This window comes from Salvelinus alpinus, chromosome 29 (assembly GCF_045679555.1).
Source record: "Salvelinus alpinus chromosome 29, SLU_Salpinus.1, whole genome shotgun sequence".
In the NCBI taxonomy this organism is placed as follows: Eukaryota; Metazoa; Chordata; class Actinopteri; order Salmoniformes; family Salmonidae; genus Salvelinus; species Salvelinus alpinus.
Genome location: NC_092114.1, coordinates 15411896 through 15428072, shown reverse-complemented (window position 1 = coordinate 15428072; position 16177 = coordinate 15411896). Strand labels below are relative to the sequence as shown.

Below are 16177 nucleotides of genomic sequence, written 5' to 3'. Positions count from 1 at the left end.
ATAACCAGGCATCCTCTACTGACGGGATGTGGTCAATATCCTTACCAGGATACCCAGGCCAGGTTGATTAGAAAGGCCTGCTCGCTGAAGTGTTTTAGGAAGCGTTTGACAGTGATGAGAGGTGGTCGTTTGACCGTAGACCCATTACGGATGCAGGAAATGAGGTTGTGATCGCTGAGATCTTGGTTGAAAACAGCAGAGGTGTATTTGGAGGGCAAGTTGGTTAGGATTATATCTATGAGGGTGCCCGTGTTTATGGATTTGGGGTTCTACCTGGTAGGTTCATTGATAATTTGTGTGAGATTGAGGGCATCAATCTTAGATTGTAGGATGGCTGGGGTGTTAAGCATGTCCCAGTTTAGGTCACCTAGCAGCACGAGCTCTGAAGAAAGATGGGGGGCAATTTATTCACATATGGTGTCCAGGGCACCGCTGGGGGCAGAGGGTGGTCTATAGCAAGCGGCAACGGTGAGAGACTTGTTATGGAAAGGTGTATTTTTAAAAGTAGAAGCTTGAATTGTTTGGGTACAGACCTGGATAGTAAGACAGAACTCTGCAGGCTATCTCTGCAGTAGATTTTTTATGTAGTCAACTGGGTTGGACTTCCAACTTCATTGGTGGATCCCTCCTGGTGACCCTGTTGGAGTCATGTCCAATCAGGTCATCAGTAGGGATCAGCCAATTGTAAAGAAGAAAATTGACTATTTCAAAATTCCGATTGCCTCAATGGCGCTGCCTATGCTGTCACAGGCCCTATAATTACACAGATACAAATATCCTCTATGGTGGTCCATGGAGTTGGCAAGAGCACAAACCAGGGGAAAACAACTGCCTCCTCTCATTGAAGCCACCGTAGTACTGCAAGTGTTGTTAGCATAACAAGGTCATCCAACTACAGTCAATCCAAAAAATGTCAATCTTCATGTAAATCCCTAAATGTTTCAAAGACTATCCTGGTACCAAAAAAATAATTAAAATGCACCAGATGTATGTCATTTTACCGATTTATTTTAAAATCGCACACAGAAGAAGTAATAATTGTTGAACACTTCAACACTTTAAAGTAATAAGGATAATTGTTTCGCTAATGGCAGCATGCAGTACTCCAGTCAGCCTTCAACTGGAGTTATTCATTGAGAGGGAGCAGCACTGAACTAGCCTGCAATGTCACTTCCTGGAGTAGCTCAAACCTGCGTTTTTTTTTGTCTCTATGAGACGCCATCTTAATTGATTTAATTTGGCTTCAATGCGCTATTGAGTCTGTACATATGAATGAATGGTATCGTGATCGATGGCTTTGTCCATTCCTATACAGCACTAGTCAAAAGTTTGGACACACCTACTCATTCAAGGGTTTTTCTTTATTTTTTTACTATTTTCTACATTGTAGAATAATAGTGAAGACATCAGAACTATGAAATAACACATATGGAATCATGTAGTAACCAAAAAAGTTTTAAACAAATCAAAATATATTTTGTATTTGAGATTCTTCAAAGTAGCCACCCTTTGCCTTGATGACAGCTTTACACACTCTTGCCATTCTCTCAACCAGCTTCATGAGGTAGTCACCTGGAATGCATTTCAATTAACAGGTGTGCCTTGTTAAAAGTTCATTTGTGGAATTTCCTTCCTTCTTAATACGTTTGAGCCAATCAGTTGTGCTGTGACAAGGTAGGGTTGGTATACAGAAGATAGCCCTATTTGATAAAAGACCAAGTCCATATTATGGCAAGAGAAACGACATTCCATCATCACTTTAAGACATGAAGGTCAGTTAATCCAGATAATTTCAAGAACTTTCTTCAAGTGCAGTCTCAAAAACCATCAAGCACTATGATGAAGCTGGCTCTCATGAGGACCGCCACAGGTTCTCATCATAAGTATGGGACCCTTGATATAACCGTTTTTTTTGTGTGTGTGTTTTTGTCAGGTCAAGAGGTCAAGTCTTTAGTTGTCTTTAACCCTCTAGAACTGTCCCCTGTTGCTGTGGAGGACTCAGAACTCATGGGAGCTGTGGAAAGAATTCACCTATAAAGTTCCTAAAGATATCAATAAACTACCAAATGAGAAATGTTAGTGTAATAGTACACTACTGCAGAGGTACTCAAAGCTGGACCTCGAAGACAGTTCCACTTCTGATTTTCATTCATCCCCTCTAATCGGGGACATATTTTTAATAATCAGGTAGAACAGAAAACCAGCAGTATTCTGGACCTCCATGCTCAGATTTGAATACCACTGTATCAATGTCTTCTCTCTAACCTCCTCAAACTCTTGCATTTTAGATTGAAAGGCGCTGCTCTCGCTGCAAAAAAAGAAGGGATGGTTTATCACACCAGACAAATGAGATCTGCAGATGAAGGACAGACTGTCTTCTGCAGTCTGACATCTCACTCACACACCAATTCACCAAGACTATTCTGAGCCGTTCTCACCACCAGATTCATCAAACTATTCCATTTGATGTTTTTCTGCACCACAATGTGACTGGCACTTACCCAATAAACTGTACATATTCTAAATGTTTACTCGTGAGCGAGTGGATATGTTACTTTTTATGATTTAATTTGTGCACACAGATAAAGAGAAAGAGGACTCCTGAGAAGAGATTGAGATGCTTCCCCGTTCCCCTTGGACCTCCATCAATATTCTTCTCCTCTCTTTTGTCTGTAAACAAGAATGTGTTTGATCAATGTAATGCAAATTTGAGATCTTATTGGCGAAAACACAATTGTTATGCTGCTCATTGCCCTTCATCACTTGTAATGAGGCTTAGGCTAGTCGCTCTGGGGTGCTAGGCATTTTAATGCCTTTGCCACGTCAGTTGGATTGCAGCCGCAGAATTTTGAATGAGGTTCGAATACTGATTTTTCAAGTGTGATTTTTTGTATTTAAAACATGTCTTTAGAACATGTTTCGTGTTGCTTTTATCCTTTCCCTTCTACATTTTGCCAACGCTGTCAGGTAATGACAGTTAATTTATCTAAACAACCTACTTCATGTTTATAAAATGTATAAATGAGCAATTATTGTCATCTTTATTTATCAAAAATAAAATACTACATTTACATTTCACTGTGGCGTTGATCGCAGCAAAAGTAGTTGCGCCAATCAGAACGCTCCTCCTTCTGGATGTCTGAATCACGTGATCATCCAACATGGCTTCTATTCACTTGCTGAGAAAAAAAAGATGCTGAACATTTCTGAATGTATTAGTTCATAGGAATTATTTTGGACCTTTCCGATACCCAACGATAAGGTAAACAATATACTGTCGATGTACATGGTTGATTACACTTTCTATCTCACTTTTAAACGCTCCATTCCATCCTCGTTAGCTTGCTAGCTAAGCTTGTATTCTTCAGACTTGTGTCATTATGTTAGCCATAGAAGAAACACATTTCATTCTTACTATAGTTGTCATTTGCATCTTTTTTTAAATGTGTTTTTGTCGTCTATAGAAGATGAAGCTGCGCGTTCAGTTACAATGCAAGAACCTCCATGAGTATCTGAAAGAGTTGAGCCCTGAGATCTTAGACCGCTTGTACAATCATCCGGCCACATGTCTGGCTGTCTACAGGTACAGGATCAGTCCATTTAAACAATACTATTAAAGTAACTGTAAAATATGACATGTACAAGTCCTGCTATTTGCTATGATTTAGTACATAATTGATCTGTAATGTACATATTACCGTGTGTTATTATTTAATAACATATATGGAACAGAATACAGGTTATCTACACTTTTTTTTAGCACCATTTAACATATAAACTCAGCAAAAAAATGTACGTCCCTTTTTCAGGAACCTGTCTTTCAAAGATACTTAGTAAAAATCCAAATAACTATACAGATCTTCATTGTAAAGGGGTTAAACACTGTTTCCCATGCTTGTTCAATGAACCATAAACAATGAATGAACATGCACCTGTGGAACTGTCTTTAAGACACTAACAGCTTTACAGACGGTAGGCAATTAAAATCACAGTTATGAAAACTTAAGAGGGCTTTCTACTGACTCTGAAAAACACAAAAAGAAAGATGCCTAGAGTCCCTGCTCATCTGTGTGAACATGCCTTAGGCATGCTATGCTGCAAGGAGGCATGAGGACTGCAGATGTGGCCAGGGCAATAAATTGCTATGTCCGTACTGAGAGACGCCTAAGACAGCGCTACAGAGAGACAGGACGGACAGCTGATCGTCCTCGCAGTGGCAGACCACGTGTAACAACACCTGCACAGGATCGGTACATCCGAACATCACACCTGCGGAACAGGTACTGGTTGGCAACAACTGCCCGAGTTAAACCAGGAATGCGCAATCCCTCCATCAGTGCTCAGACTGTCCGCAATAGGCTGAAAGAGGCTGGACTGAGGGCTTGTAGGCCTGTTGTAAGGCAGGTAGGTCCTCACCAGACATCACCGGCAACAACGTTGCCTATGGGCACAAACCCACCGTCGCTGGACCAGACAGGACTGGCAAAACGTGCTCTTCACTGATGAGTCACAGTTTTGTCTCACCAGTGATGATGGTCGGATTCGCGTTTATCGTCGAAGGAATGAGCGTTACACCGAGGCCTGTACTCTGGAGCGGGATCGATTTGGAGGTTTAGGGTCCGTCATGGTCTGGGGCGGTGTGTCACAGCATCATCGGACTGAGCTTGTTGTCATTGCAGGAAATCTCAACGCTTGCATTACAGGGAAGACATCCTCCTCCCTCATATGGTACCCTTCCTGCAGGCTCATCCTGACATGACCCTCCAGCATGACAATGCCACCAGCCATACTGCTCGTTCTGTGCGTGATTTCCTGCAAGACAGGAATGTCAGTGTTCTGCCATGGCCAGCGAAGAGCCCGGATCTCAATCCCATTGAGCACGTCTGGGACCTGTTGGATCGGAGGGTGAGGGCTGGGGCCATTCCTCCCAGAAATGTAGAGTAGGGTAACATCTCACAGCAAGAACGGGCAAATCTGGTGCAGTCCATGAGGAGGAGATGCACTGCAGTACTTAATGCAGCTGGTGGCCACACCAGATACTGACTGTTACTTTTGATTTTGACCCCCTCTTTGTTCAGGGACACATCATGACATTTCTGTTAGTCACATATCTGTGGAACTTGTTCAGTTTATGTTGAATCTTGTTATGTTCATACAAATATTTCCACATGTTAAGTTTTCTGAAAATAAACGCAGTTGACAGTGCAAGGACGTTTCTTCTTTGCTGAGTTTACATACACGACGATAGGTATTTTGGGTTGTACCGGACTCACATGCAAGGTAAATGAGGGAGTCAGATTATCTGCTTGTTTCATTGCTTGACAGGGAGCTCCCCCCATTGGCCAAGAATTATGTAATGCGAATGCTGTTTCTAGACCAACCCCTTCCTCAGGCTGCGGTGGCTCTTTGGGTGAAAAAAGACAGTGAAAAGTAAGTCTATGAGTCTGAATCATACATAGTACAAGTCCAATGCTCTATTGTAAATTCAATAAACTGTCCGGTTGTTAAATGACTGTCAGTTAACCTTCAGTTGCTGTAGTTTGTGTTGTAAAATTGCCTGATTTTTCTTCTCTTCCTTCAGGGATCATGATCAGTGTGTGTCTGTGCTGTCTGGTCTCAGACTATGGCACAGCCAGCAGCTACAGGGAGGCCTGCAGGGAAACATTCTGAACCCCGTATTCAAAGACAACCTGAGAATAGCATTATTAGGAGGGTAAGTCAACTCTTTCATTTGTAAGGTACTTAGTATCTATTAAGACATATTGGGGTTTAATATGCTAGCAGTAGAACTACCAAAGTTAAAACTTTACTTAGTGAACATGTCTTTCATAAGGCTCCACCCCTTCCTCTTTTATCCTCCTCCACTACCTACTCTTCCACTACCGCGTCCTCATCTTCCACCACCTCCTCCTCTACGTCCTCTTCCTCTCTCCTCCTCTTCCTCCTCCTCCACTACGTCCTCTACCTCCTCCTCTCAGGGGTAAGTCGTGGGCAGACCAGGGTGACAGTCTTGGTCCTGACAGACATGCCCGTGACGTGGAGAGTCTGGATAAGTATGCCTTGGAGCGCTGGGAGGTGGTTCTCCACTTCATGGTGGGCTGTCCCAGTGCTGCAGTCAGCCAGGACCTGTCCCAGCTCCTCATTCAGGCTGGCCTCATGAGAACGTAGGTACCACCCCACTGAGGGACCACTAGGAACTTAATGTTAAACACATACACTCTTTATTTCTTGTCATTTTGTATTTTTGATCACTATTTTACCTGCATTTTTTTTTCTTCTGTTAATGTGTTTGGGATTTTCACTTTCAACTGTTTTGTTTTCCATGTATTTGTATTTTTTCCACCCCACCACAATATTATTTCTAATTTCTATGTTCCTCTCTAAATCCCTCTGTTCCTCTCTAAATCCCTCTGTTCCTCTCTAAATCCCTCTGTTCCTCTCTAAATCCCTATGTTCCTCTCTAAATCCCTCTGTTCCTCTCTAAATCCCTCTGTTCCTCTCTAAATCCCTCTGTTCCTCTCTAAATCCCTCTGTTCCTCTCTAAATCCCTCTGTTCCTCTCTAAATCCCTCTGTTCCTCTCTAAATCCCTCTGTTCCTCTCTTTTCTGTCCTCTTTCTCTCATGTATCCTACACCTCTTCCCCTCCTCCAGTGAGGCTGGAGATGCTCCCTGTATCACCTCAGCTGGTTTCCAGTTCCTTCTCCTGGACACAGCCTCTCAGCTCTGGTACTTCACCCTACAGTACCTCAACACGGCACAGGTAGGTCGTCAGGCACACAGAGGCACACAGAGGCACACAGAGGCACACAGAGGCACACAGAGGCACACAGAGGCACACAGAGGCACACAGAGGCACACAGAGGCACACAGACAGACTTCTCTCCCAGTATTATGTGCTCTTGTCCTTCTCATCTTTCAGACTCGTGGAATGGACCTGGTGGAGATTCTGTCCTTCTTGTTCCAGCTCAGTTTCTCGACACTAGGCAGGGTGAGTCTTGTAGTACTGATATTTCAGCTGCCTGGCGGCTTACCTGCATTCCATGCAGAACACCCAACTCTAACCACGGATTGATTTCAACATAGTGTGATGTCGTGTCGGTCATGTCAAAATATTTCATAGTAATTTTGAATTATTAGATCGTGGAATATTCTGTTTATAGTCTCTTATCGACTGATGTTGTCACCCCTGTCCTGTGCCCCAGGACTACTCAGTGGAGGGGATGAGTGAATCTCTGCTCACCTTCCTACAGCACCTGAGAGAATTTGGCCTCGTCTTCCAGAGAAAGGTGAGATATGGTGGAGGAGAATTAGCAAAGTAGCTACAATTGTAGTTCACAGTAATATTTGGCGTGTGTATATATAATATAAATAAATACCTCACATGTGATTTGTAATAAGACTAAGCAATTAGCTTATTAAAATGTTTATCTGATTCCATAAACATAATTTAAATATACAAGCAAGCATTAGGCAATGAGTTGACGTTGACTAGCAAGAATTGGTCTGAGAATGGTCTATATCAAAGACGGATATTTAATTACTTTGTAAAAGGAATGGATTCACATACCAAGGCATAAAGCTGAAGTCATACAAAGCATTAACAATCATTACAAGACATTATTCCAACCACAAAGATCCTAAAGTTAACTTACAGGACAAAGCAGGAACGAAGAGAGGCTTACTGGGCCTAGAAGCGATCATACAACCTTCCTCCATGGACTGGAACCAGGAAGAGAGAGAGAACAAAGGCATTTAATTCCATTTCATAACATCTAAAGGAGTAACCTTTTAACCCAAAACCAACCACCATTGACCAATCAAACGATACCAAGTTTACAGTAACCTAAACACTACCAGGCCCAATCTCCACAGAGTGTCACAGCATTTAAAGGCTTGTGTGGGGGACCGATGTAAATAAGACAGAATTCCTGAGAGGACAATAAAACCTCTGCATATTTTATTTGTATTAATTTAACCTTTATTTAACTAGGCAAGTCAGTTAAGAACAAATTCTTATTTTACAATGACGGCCTACACCGGCCAAACCCGGACGGCGCTGGGCCAATTGTGCGCCGCCCTATGGGACTCCCAATCACGGCCGGTTGTGGTACAGCCTGGAATCGAACCAGGGTGTCTGTAGTGACGCCTCTAGCACTGAGATGCAGTGCCTTAGACCGCTGCGCCACTCGTGAGCGCTGTAATGCTGTTTTCAAATGAATCACAATACCTTGCCCTTGTTAAAGCTTGTAGAATTTATTTATTTTAGTTTTTTTGTACGTGCTGTCAAATAAACAAACAAAGAATATGGTGGAAGAGCAAGATCAGGACAGCACAGAATTGACAGCACAGAATTGACAGCACAGAATAGACAGACACTAATAACATTTTGTTATCTCCTCTCACTGTCCTTATCACCCCTGGTCTTGTACCCCTACCCTCTCTCTCTCTCTGGTCTCATCAGAGGAAGTCTAGAAGGTATTACCCCACCAGGCTGGCCATCACCCTGTCTGCTGGCGTCTCCGCCAACTCTTCCTCCACCGCTATGGGCGCTGCCCCAGGGACCGGAGATTCAGGTTTCATCGTAGTGGAAACCAACTATCGGCTCTATGCTTATACTAGTATGTACCGATGGAAGGTGTAACTCTGCAGTGTATTGTCTGACAGCGTGGAACCACCGAAACCAGAGGAACTCAAGTTTTCATTCAAATCTCCCATTGAACAATTCAAGATTTACACCTCAACTCTGAGTTATCTGTGTTGATCTCCATTTAGGATTCATTCCTGTGTGTAAATCCCTCTCATTGTTTGAGATTGTAGTATTTCATTTATTACTCATTTCCAGGTGGTATTGAATAGTCTGTTAACTTATTTATTTTCTGTCATTTAAAAAAAATTGTTGACACTTGTTTGAAACAGGTATTTATACATAGATACAGTAATTCATGTTATTAATATATTCATAACGGAAGCATAATGTTGACTAATTAATGAAATGATTTATCTCCTATCTGTTAGATAACTGCTACGTACTGTTCGTTTAGTTGAAGTGTTTTCTGATTTGGCTCATTCTCATATCCAGGCGGTAGTGAATTTGTGTTATTCATCAGTCTTCTCCTCCTCAGACTCTGAGCTGCAGATCGCTTTGGTGGCTCTGTTTAGTGAGTGTCTCTATCGCTTCCCTAACGTGGTGGTAGCCCATGTTACCAGGGAGTCAGTACAGCAAGCCATCGCTAACGGCATCACCGCACAACAGGTAAACACACACACACACACTCCTCACAGCAGACACACACTCCTCACAGCAGATAGACACTCCTCACAGCAGATAGACACTCCTCACAGCAGATAGACACTCCTCACAGCAGATAGACACTCCTCACAGCAGATAGACACTCCTCACAGCAGACAGACACTCCTCACAGCAGACAGACACTCCTCACAGCAGACAGACACTCCTCACAGCAGACAGACACTCCTCACAGCAGACAGACACTCCTCACAGCAGACAGACACTCCTCACAGCAGATAGCAGGTTACTTTACACTACTGAACAACATAATGGCAGCTTGGAGTTCGTCAGGTTTTGTGTTAATGGATTTCTCTGTTCAGTGTACAGTGATCCCTCGCCACTTCGCGGTTCACTTATCGCGGATTCGCTATTTCGCGGATTTTCATAATGCATTTTTTTTTTTTTTTTGGTGCATTGTGCTCTGCATTCTGATTCGCTAAAAACTCACTCCCGCTTCTTGTATCAAAACATGCTACGAATTGTGCTATCATTTTGTCGTCTCGTGCAGTTATGTGTACGTACATAAAACAGCTTGGCAAATTTACATTAAGTTGGCCAAATTATCTTGTAATTTCGAACATCTCCTAAACCCATAATGTCGACGAAACGGCCTACACGTGAGTCACTGTATTTGTATACATGTAATAGTTGCTAATTGTAAAAAAAAAAAAAAGTTTTCTATTTCGCGGATTTCACTTATCGCGGGTCATTTTCGGAACGTAACCCCCGCGATAAACGAGGGATTACTGTATTGGAGTTCTGGTATTCACTGTTATACATGGTTGAGCTGTTTGGGAAAGTGTGTATGTTTTTGTCTCTTTCATTCTGTGTGTGTTTTAGTTAATTGTTATACTGCACATGACATGGTGGAATGGTGCTTCTGATGTTGTGTGGGGAAGTGTTTACGGTCAAGGTTTTGTGCTTTTCAGATTCTCCACTTTCTAAGGACCAGAGCACATCCTGTCATGCTCAAACAGGTATCTCCAAATATCAATCTGCTCTCTCATCTGTCTCACTCTCTGTCCGTCTCTCGCTCTCTGTCTGTCTGTCCGTCGCTCGCTCGCTCTGTCTGTCCGTCGCTCTCTGTCTGTCCGTCTCTCGCTCGCTCTCTGTCTGTCCGTCTCTCGCTCGCTCTCTGTCTGTCCGTCTCTCGCTCGCTCTCTGTCTGTCCGTCTCTCGCTCGCTCTCTGTCTGTCCGTCTCTCGCTCGCTCTCTGTCTGTCCGTCTCTCGCTCGCTCTCTGTCTGTCCGTCGCTCTCTGTCCGTCGCTCGCTCTCTGTCTGTCCGTCGCTCTCTGTACGTCGCTCGCTCTCTGTCTGTCTGTCTCTCGCTCTCTGTCTGTCTCTCGCTCTCTGTCTGTCTGTCTCTCGCTCTCTGTCTGTCCGTCTCTCGCTCTCTGTCTGTCCGTCTCTCGCTCTCTGTCTGTCCGTCTCTCGCTCTCTGTCTGTCCGTCTCTCGCTCGCTCTCTGTCTGTCCGTCTCTCGCTCTCTGTCTGTCCGTCTCTCGCTCGCTCTCTGTCTGTCCGTCTCTCGCTCGCTCTCTGTCTGTCCGTCTCTCGCTCGCTCTCTGTCTGTCCGTCTCTCGCTCGCTCTCTGTCTGTCCGTCTCTCGCTCGCTCTCTGTCCGTCGCTCTCTGTCCGTCGCTCTCTGTCCGACGCTCGCTCGCTCTCTGTCCCTCGCTCTCTGTCCCTCGCTCTCTGTCCCTCTGGGTCTCATGCTGTCTTTCTTTCGCCCCCTCGTTCTCTTGTCTCTTCCTCCTCTCTGTGTTCTGTTGATCACAGTAATATCTGACTGACCTGTTTGACCCTACTCCCATGCTGGAGGTTCATTACTCGTATGTCATCCTGACATTACCATGCTAGACTAAGGTTTTGGTCCAAATAGAACGCTATTTCCTATATAGTGCACTACTTTTGACCAGAGCCCTATCCCCAATGGTCCCTATTCCCTATGGGCCCTGGTCTAAAGTAGTACACTACATAGTGAATAGCCATTTGGGACAAAGCCTACTCCTACCAACTCTGTCTGTGTCTCTCAGAACCCAGTGCTGCCCCCCACCATCACAGACCAGATCAGACTATGGGAGCTGGAGAGAGATCGACTACAGTTCTCTGAGGGTGAGGCCGTGTGTGTGTGTGTGTGTGTGTGTGTGTGTGTGTGTGTGTTCAATACAAGTTTTCATGAGCAGGTTTCTCTTTTGTCATTGTGATGAATTATGTCCGTCCCACCTAATGGTTGGTGAGATCACGCTCTCTCACCCAGTGTCTCTGATCTCTGGTAAGACCCAAACAGGCCGTAAGACTTCAGTGCTTTGAAATGAAACCAGTATGTATCAAGTGGTTCAGAGTAGGAGTGCTGATCTAGGATCAGGTCCCCTCTATCCATGTTAATACTATTCATTGTGATCTGAAAGGCTAAACTGATCCTAGATCAGCACTCCCAGGGTTTTTTTTCTGCATAGAAACATTAGTTTTTTCAGGCCGGGTAAGTCAAAACAGTAAAAAAATATATATATAATAATAACAACAACAATAGTATTTTTTCTTTTTTCTTCAGAAAATCATTTTTGGGATGGTAAAACGTCTTCAGTGTAAACTTCATGACTAAAATCAGATATAGTATGTAGAAAAGATAATTAACCTACAGAGCCTTCAGAAAATATTCATACCCTGTGACTTATTCCACATTTAGTTGTGTTACAACCTGAATTCAAAATGGATTCCATTGATATTTTTCTTCTCACCCATCTATACACAATACCCCATAATGACAAAGTTAAAACATTATTATTATTATTATTTTTTGCAAATGTATTTTTGAAGGCACTGTATATATTTTAAAATAAGATCATCTTTGAGAACTATCAATCATGAAAAAGAAAAAGGAAAAAGCCTCACATTGCTCTTGTCAAAGATGCCAGAAGGACGGCCTCTAAAAGGTTGTTTGCGACCGTGCTATTGGCCACGGCCACCACTTAAATCACGTTTTGATCCAGAAACATCCTGACCTACTCTGAGGTACTTTCTACTAGAGGCTGATTTAATTAGGGACGTTTTCATAACAATCGGTAATCGTCATTTTTGGACGCGGATTACATTGCACTCCACGAGGAGACTGCGTGGCAGGCTGACTACCTGTTATGCGAGTGCAGCAAGGAGCCAAGGTAAGTTGCTAGCTAGCATTAAACTTATCTTATAAAAAACAATACATTTTAACATAGTCACTAGTTAACTACACATGGTTGATGATATTACTAGTTTATCTAGCTTGTCCTGCGTTGCATATAATCGATGTGGTGCATGTTAATTTATCATCGAAACACAGCCTACTTTGCCAAACGGGTGATGATTTAAAAAGCACATTCGTGAAAAAAATCACTGTCGTTCCACCAACCTGCATATTTAGTTAATATTTTCCTGCTAACATGAATTTCTTTTAACTACGGAAATTGAGTTCTCTTGCGTTCTGTGCAAGCAGAGTCAGGGTATATGCAGCAGTTTGGGCCGCCTGGCTCGTTGCGAACTGTGTGAAGACCATTTCTTCCTAACAAAGACTAATTCATTTGCCAGAATTTTACATAATTATGACATTGAAGGTTGTGCAATGTAACAGCAATATTTAGACTTAGGGATGCCATCCGTTAGATAAAACACGGAACGGTTCTGTATATCACTGAAAGAATAAATGTTTTGTTTTCGAAATGATAGTTTCCAGATTTGACCATATTAATGACCTAAGGCTTGTATTTCTGTGTGTTTATTATATTATAATTAAGTCTATGATTTGATATTTGATAGAGCTGTCAGACTGAGCGGTGGTAGGCAGCAGCAGGGTCGTAAGCATTCATTCAAACAGCACTTTCCTGCGTTTGTGCTTCAAGCATTGCGCTGTTTATGACTTCAAGCCTATTAACTCCTGAGATTAGGCTGGCAATACTATAGGGCCTATAAGAACATCCAATAGTCAAAGGTATATGAAATACAAATGGTATAGAGAGAAATAGTCCGATAATAACTACAACCTAAAACTTCTTAACTGGGAATATTGAAGACTCGTGTTAAAAGGAACCACCAGCTTTCATATGTTCTCATGTTCTGAGCAAGGAACTTAAACGTTAGCTTTTTTACATGGCACATATTGCACTTTTACTTTCTTCTCCAACACTGTTTTTGCATTATTTAAACCAAATTGAACATGTTTCATTATTTGAGACTAAATTGTTTTTATTTATGTATTATATTAAGTTAAAATAAGGGTTAATTCAGTGATGTTGTAATTGTCATAATTACAAATATATATATATTAAATCGGCCGATTTAATCTGTGTCTGCTTTTTTTGGTCCTCCAATAATCGGTATCGGCGTTGAAAAATCCTAATCGGTCGACCTCTACATACGGCCCAGGTCCTGTGTGTTCTCCTGCGTTGTCCAGGGGCACCTCTAGCTACTCCGTGAGGACTTACAAAGCTGATTGATTTTTGGGGGGTTTCATTTTCTTCCCACAGTAGGATGACTGACAAGGTGGCCTGCCTCTGTAGGATAGCAATCTGTCAATACAGGCTGTGTGTGTGTGTGTGTGTGTGTGTGTGTGTGTGTGTGTGTGTGTGTGTGTGTGTGTGTGTGTGTGTGTGTGTGTGTGTGTGTGTGTGTGTGTGTGTGTGTGTGTTGGAACCCCTGCTCTAAGATGTGTTGTAATCTGTGATAGTCTTGATGTGGGCTGCACCTTTGACCTTGTCTATAAGCTATCTGTATCTTTCATTCTCTCTTGTCTACTTCCCTCCGTCTACCTCTCTATCAATCTGTCCATCTCAGGAGTGCTGTATAACCAGTTCCTCTCCCAGGCTGACTTCGAGGTGTTGCGGGACAGAGCTCAGGTCAGATATCTTGTTTTATTTTTTCTCTCTCTGTCTCTCTCTCTCTGTCTCTGTCTCTCTGTCGATGAACTCACCATTGAACATTATTGTCATGGGAGCAGCATGAGATCAGAGGTGTAATTACAACAACAATACCGCTGCTTTCTTGGGGGAGCAGGATTTGTGCTCATCAATGCCAGAGCAGGTAGCCTAGCGTTGGGACAGTAACTGAGCTGGTTTGAATCCCTGAGGCGACTAGGTTAAACATCTTGTCTATGTGCCCTTGAGCAAGGCGCTTAACCCTAATTCCTCCTGTACGTCGCTCTGTATAAGAGCGTCTGCTAAATTATTACAATGTCAAATGTGCAACTGACTAGGTATCCCGCTTTCTCATTACATGATTTGACGTTAACTGTGCACTCTTAAATTAGCCTTGCTACAATCTTTTACACATCCTCTGAATATTTGAACTATGAAAGGGTTGTAGTTCAACAATGGTAGAACTCCATTACTATTATCAGCCTAACATCTGCAGGCCATGTCACATGTAGCAACTGCTTGTCTGACCTTCTCTTCATGTAATCTATTCTCTCTCGGTACAATCTAGGTACTTTATATTGCTCCAGCACAGACACAGGCTGCTGCCTCTGAGTGCATCCCGAATAGCACCCTATCCCCTACATAGTGAATATGGTGCTATTTGGGATACTATCTCTGTCTTATTACTTAAACCCCCTCTCTCAATTCAAGGGGCCTTATTGGCATGGGAAACATATGTTAACATTGCCAAAGCAAGTGAAGTAGATAATATACAAAAGTGAAATAAACAATAAACATGAACAGTAAACATTACACTCACAGAAGTTCCAAAATAATAAAGACATTACAAATGTCATATTATGTATATATACAGTGTTGTAACGATGTACAAATGGTTAAAGTACAAAAGGGGAAAATAAATTAAGCATAAATATGGGTTGTATTTATAGTGTATTTACTCTCTCTGTCTGTCTGTGTTCCATTCTCCAGAGCCTGGGCTGTCTGGTGTGGCAGAACGTGGCTCACAGGGTGATTGTGGTTTCACCGCAGGGACACGGCGAAGTCAAGAGGTTCTGGAAACGACAGAAGAGTCACACTTGATAACAGAGGGGGATGAAGAGAAAAAAAATAATAAGGATCTTTTTTCTTTTTTTTACACAATGATTATTTTTTTCTTAGGGGTGACGGTTGAATGATCTTCTGAAGAAGGTATATGGAGAGTTCTGTATATACTGTACTGGATCTTGAATTGGACACAGCAGAGCAATGGCTGTAGCCTGGTGCCAGATCTGTTTGTGCTCTTACCTACGTTGTCATTGTCAAGCCAAACATGGCAATTCCGTAAGGAGTTGGCAAGGTAAGACTGGCACCAAGGCTACCGTGACTGGTGCTGGTTAGGACAAAATGGAGGAAGCAAGTGCTTTGTCTCTGTTTTTGTTGGTGATATTGCCATTGTCTCATTTTGGGTTGGTGGGCAAATAAAATTATTTAAAGAAATGTATGACTTAGCCTGCAATACTTATGCAATACGGGGCGGAATGTAGCGGCAGGTAGCCTAGTGGTTAGAGTGTTGGGCCAGTAACCGAAAGGTGGCTAGATCGAATCCCCGAGCTGACAATGTAAAAATGTGTCTTTCTGCTCCTGAACAAGGCTGTCAACCCACTGTTCCTAGGCCGTCATTGTAGATAAGCATTTGTTCTTAACTGACTTGCCTAGTTAAATAAATTTAAGAAAGAACACTTATTTTTATTTTTTTTTTTAACAAGCATTCAAACATAAGTTGGATGTATTTCATTGCAGAGGAAAGAGCCATGCATATAAATGTGGGGATTTAACATGCAGGGCTGATACTATGAAATGCATTTAATGTTCTCAATGTTTTTTAGTTTTTTTAAATACTGTGTAATTTGATTAAATCAAACATCCAATGGAACCATTTGAAAATTTGTCACGGATTATACATTTCACACCTCCAGCTAGGGCTGCCAACACAGAGCAG

General features: G+C 42.5%; 1 protein-coding gene across 1 annotated transcript; it reads left to right on the top strand.

Annotated features, from left to right (window-relative positions):
• Positions 1-3114: 3114 nt before the first annotated feature.
• Positions 3115-16111, top strand: gtf2h4 (general transcription factor IIH, polypeptide 4). Its single transcript, XM_071374829.1, has 14 exons — positions 3115-3262; positions 3465-3583; positions 5326-5430; positions 5582-5713; positions 5979-6164; positions 6652-6760; positions 6920-6988; positions 7203-7286; positions 8462-8618; positions 9123-9253; positions 10219-10266; positions 11326-11404; positions 14099-14160; positions 15169-16111. The coding sequence occupies exons 2-14, from the start codon at positions 3468-3470 to the stop codon at positions 15277-15279; spliced, it is 1389 nt and encodes a 462-aa protein (XP_071230930.1). The 5' UTR covers positions 3115-3262; positions 3465-3467; the 3' UTR covers positions 15280-16111.
• Positions 16112-16177: the final 66 nt, after the last annotated feature.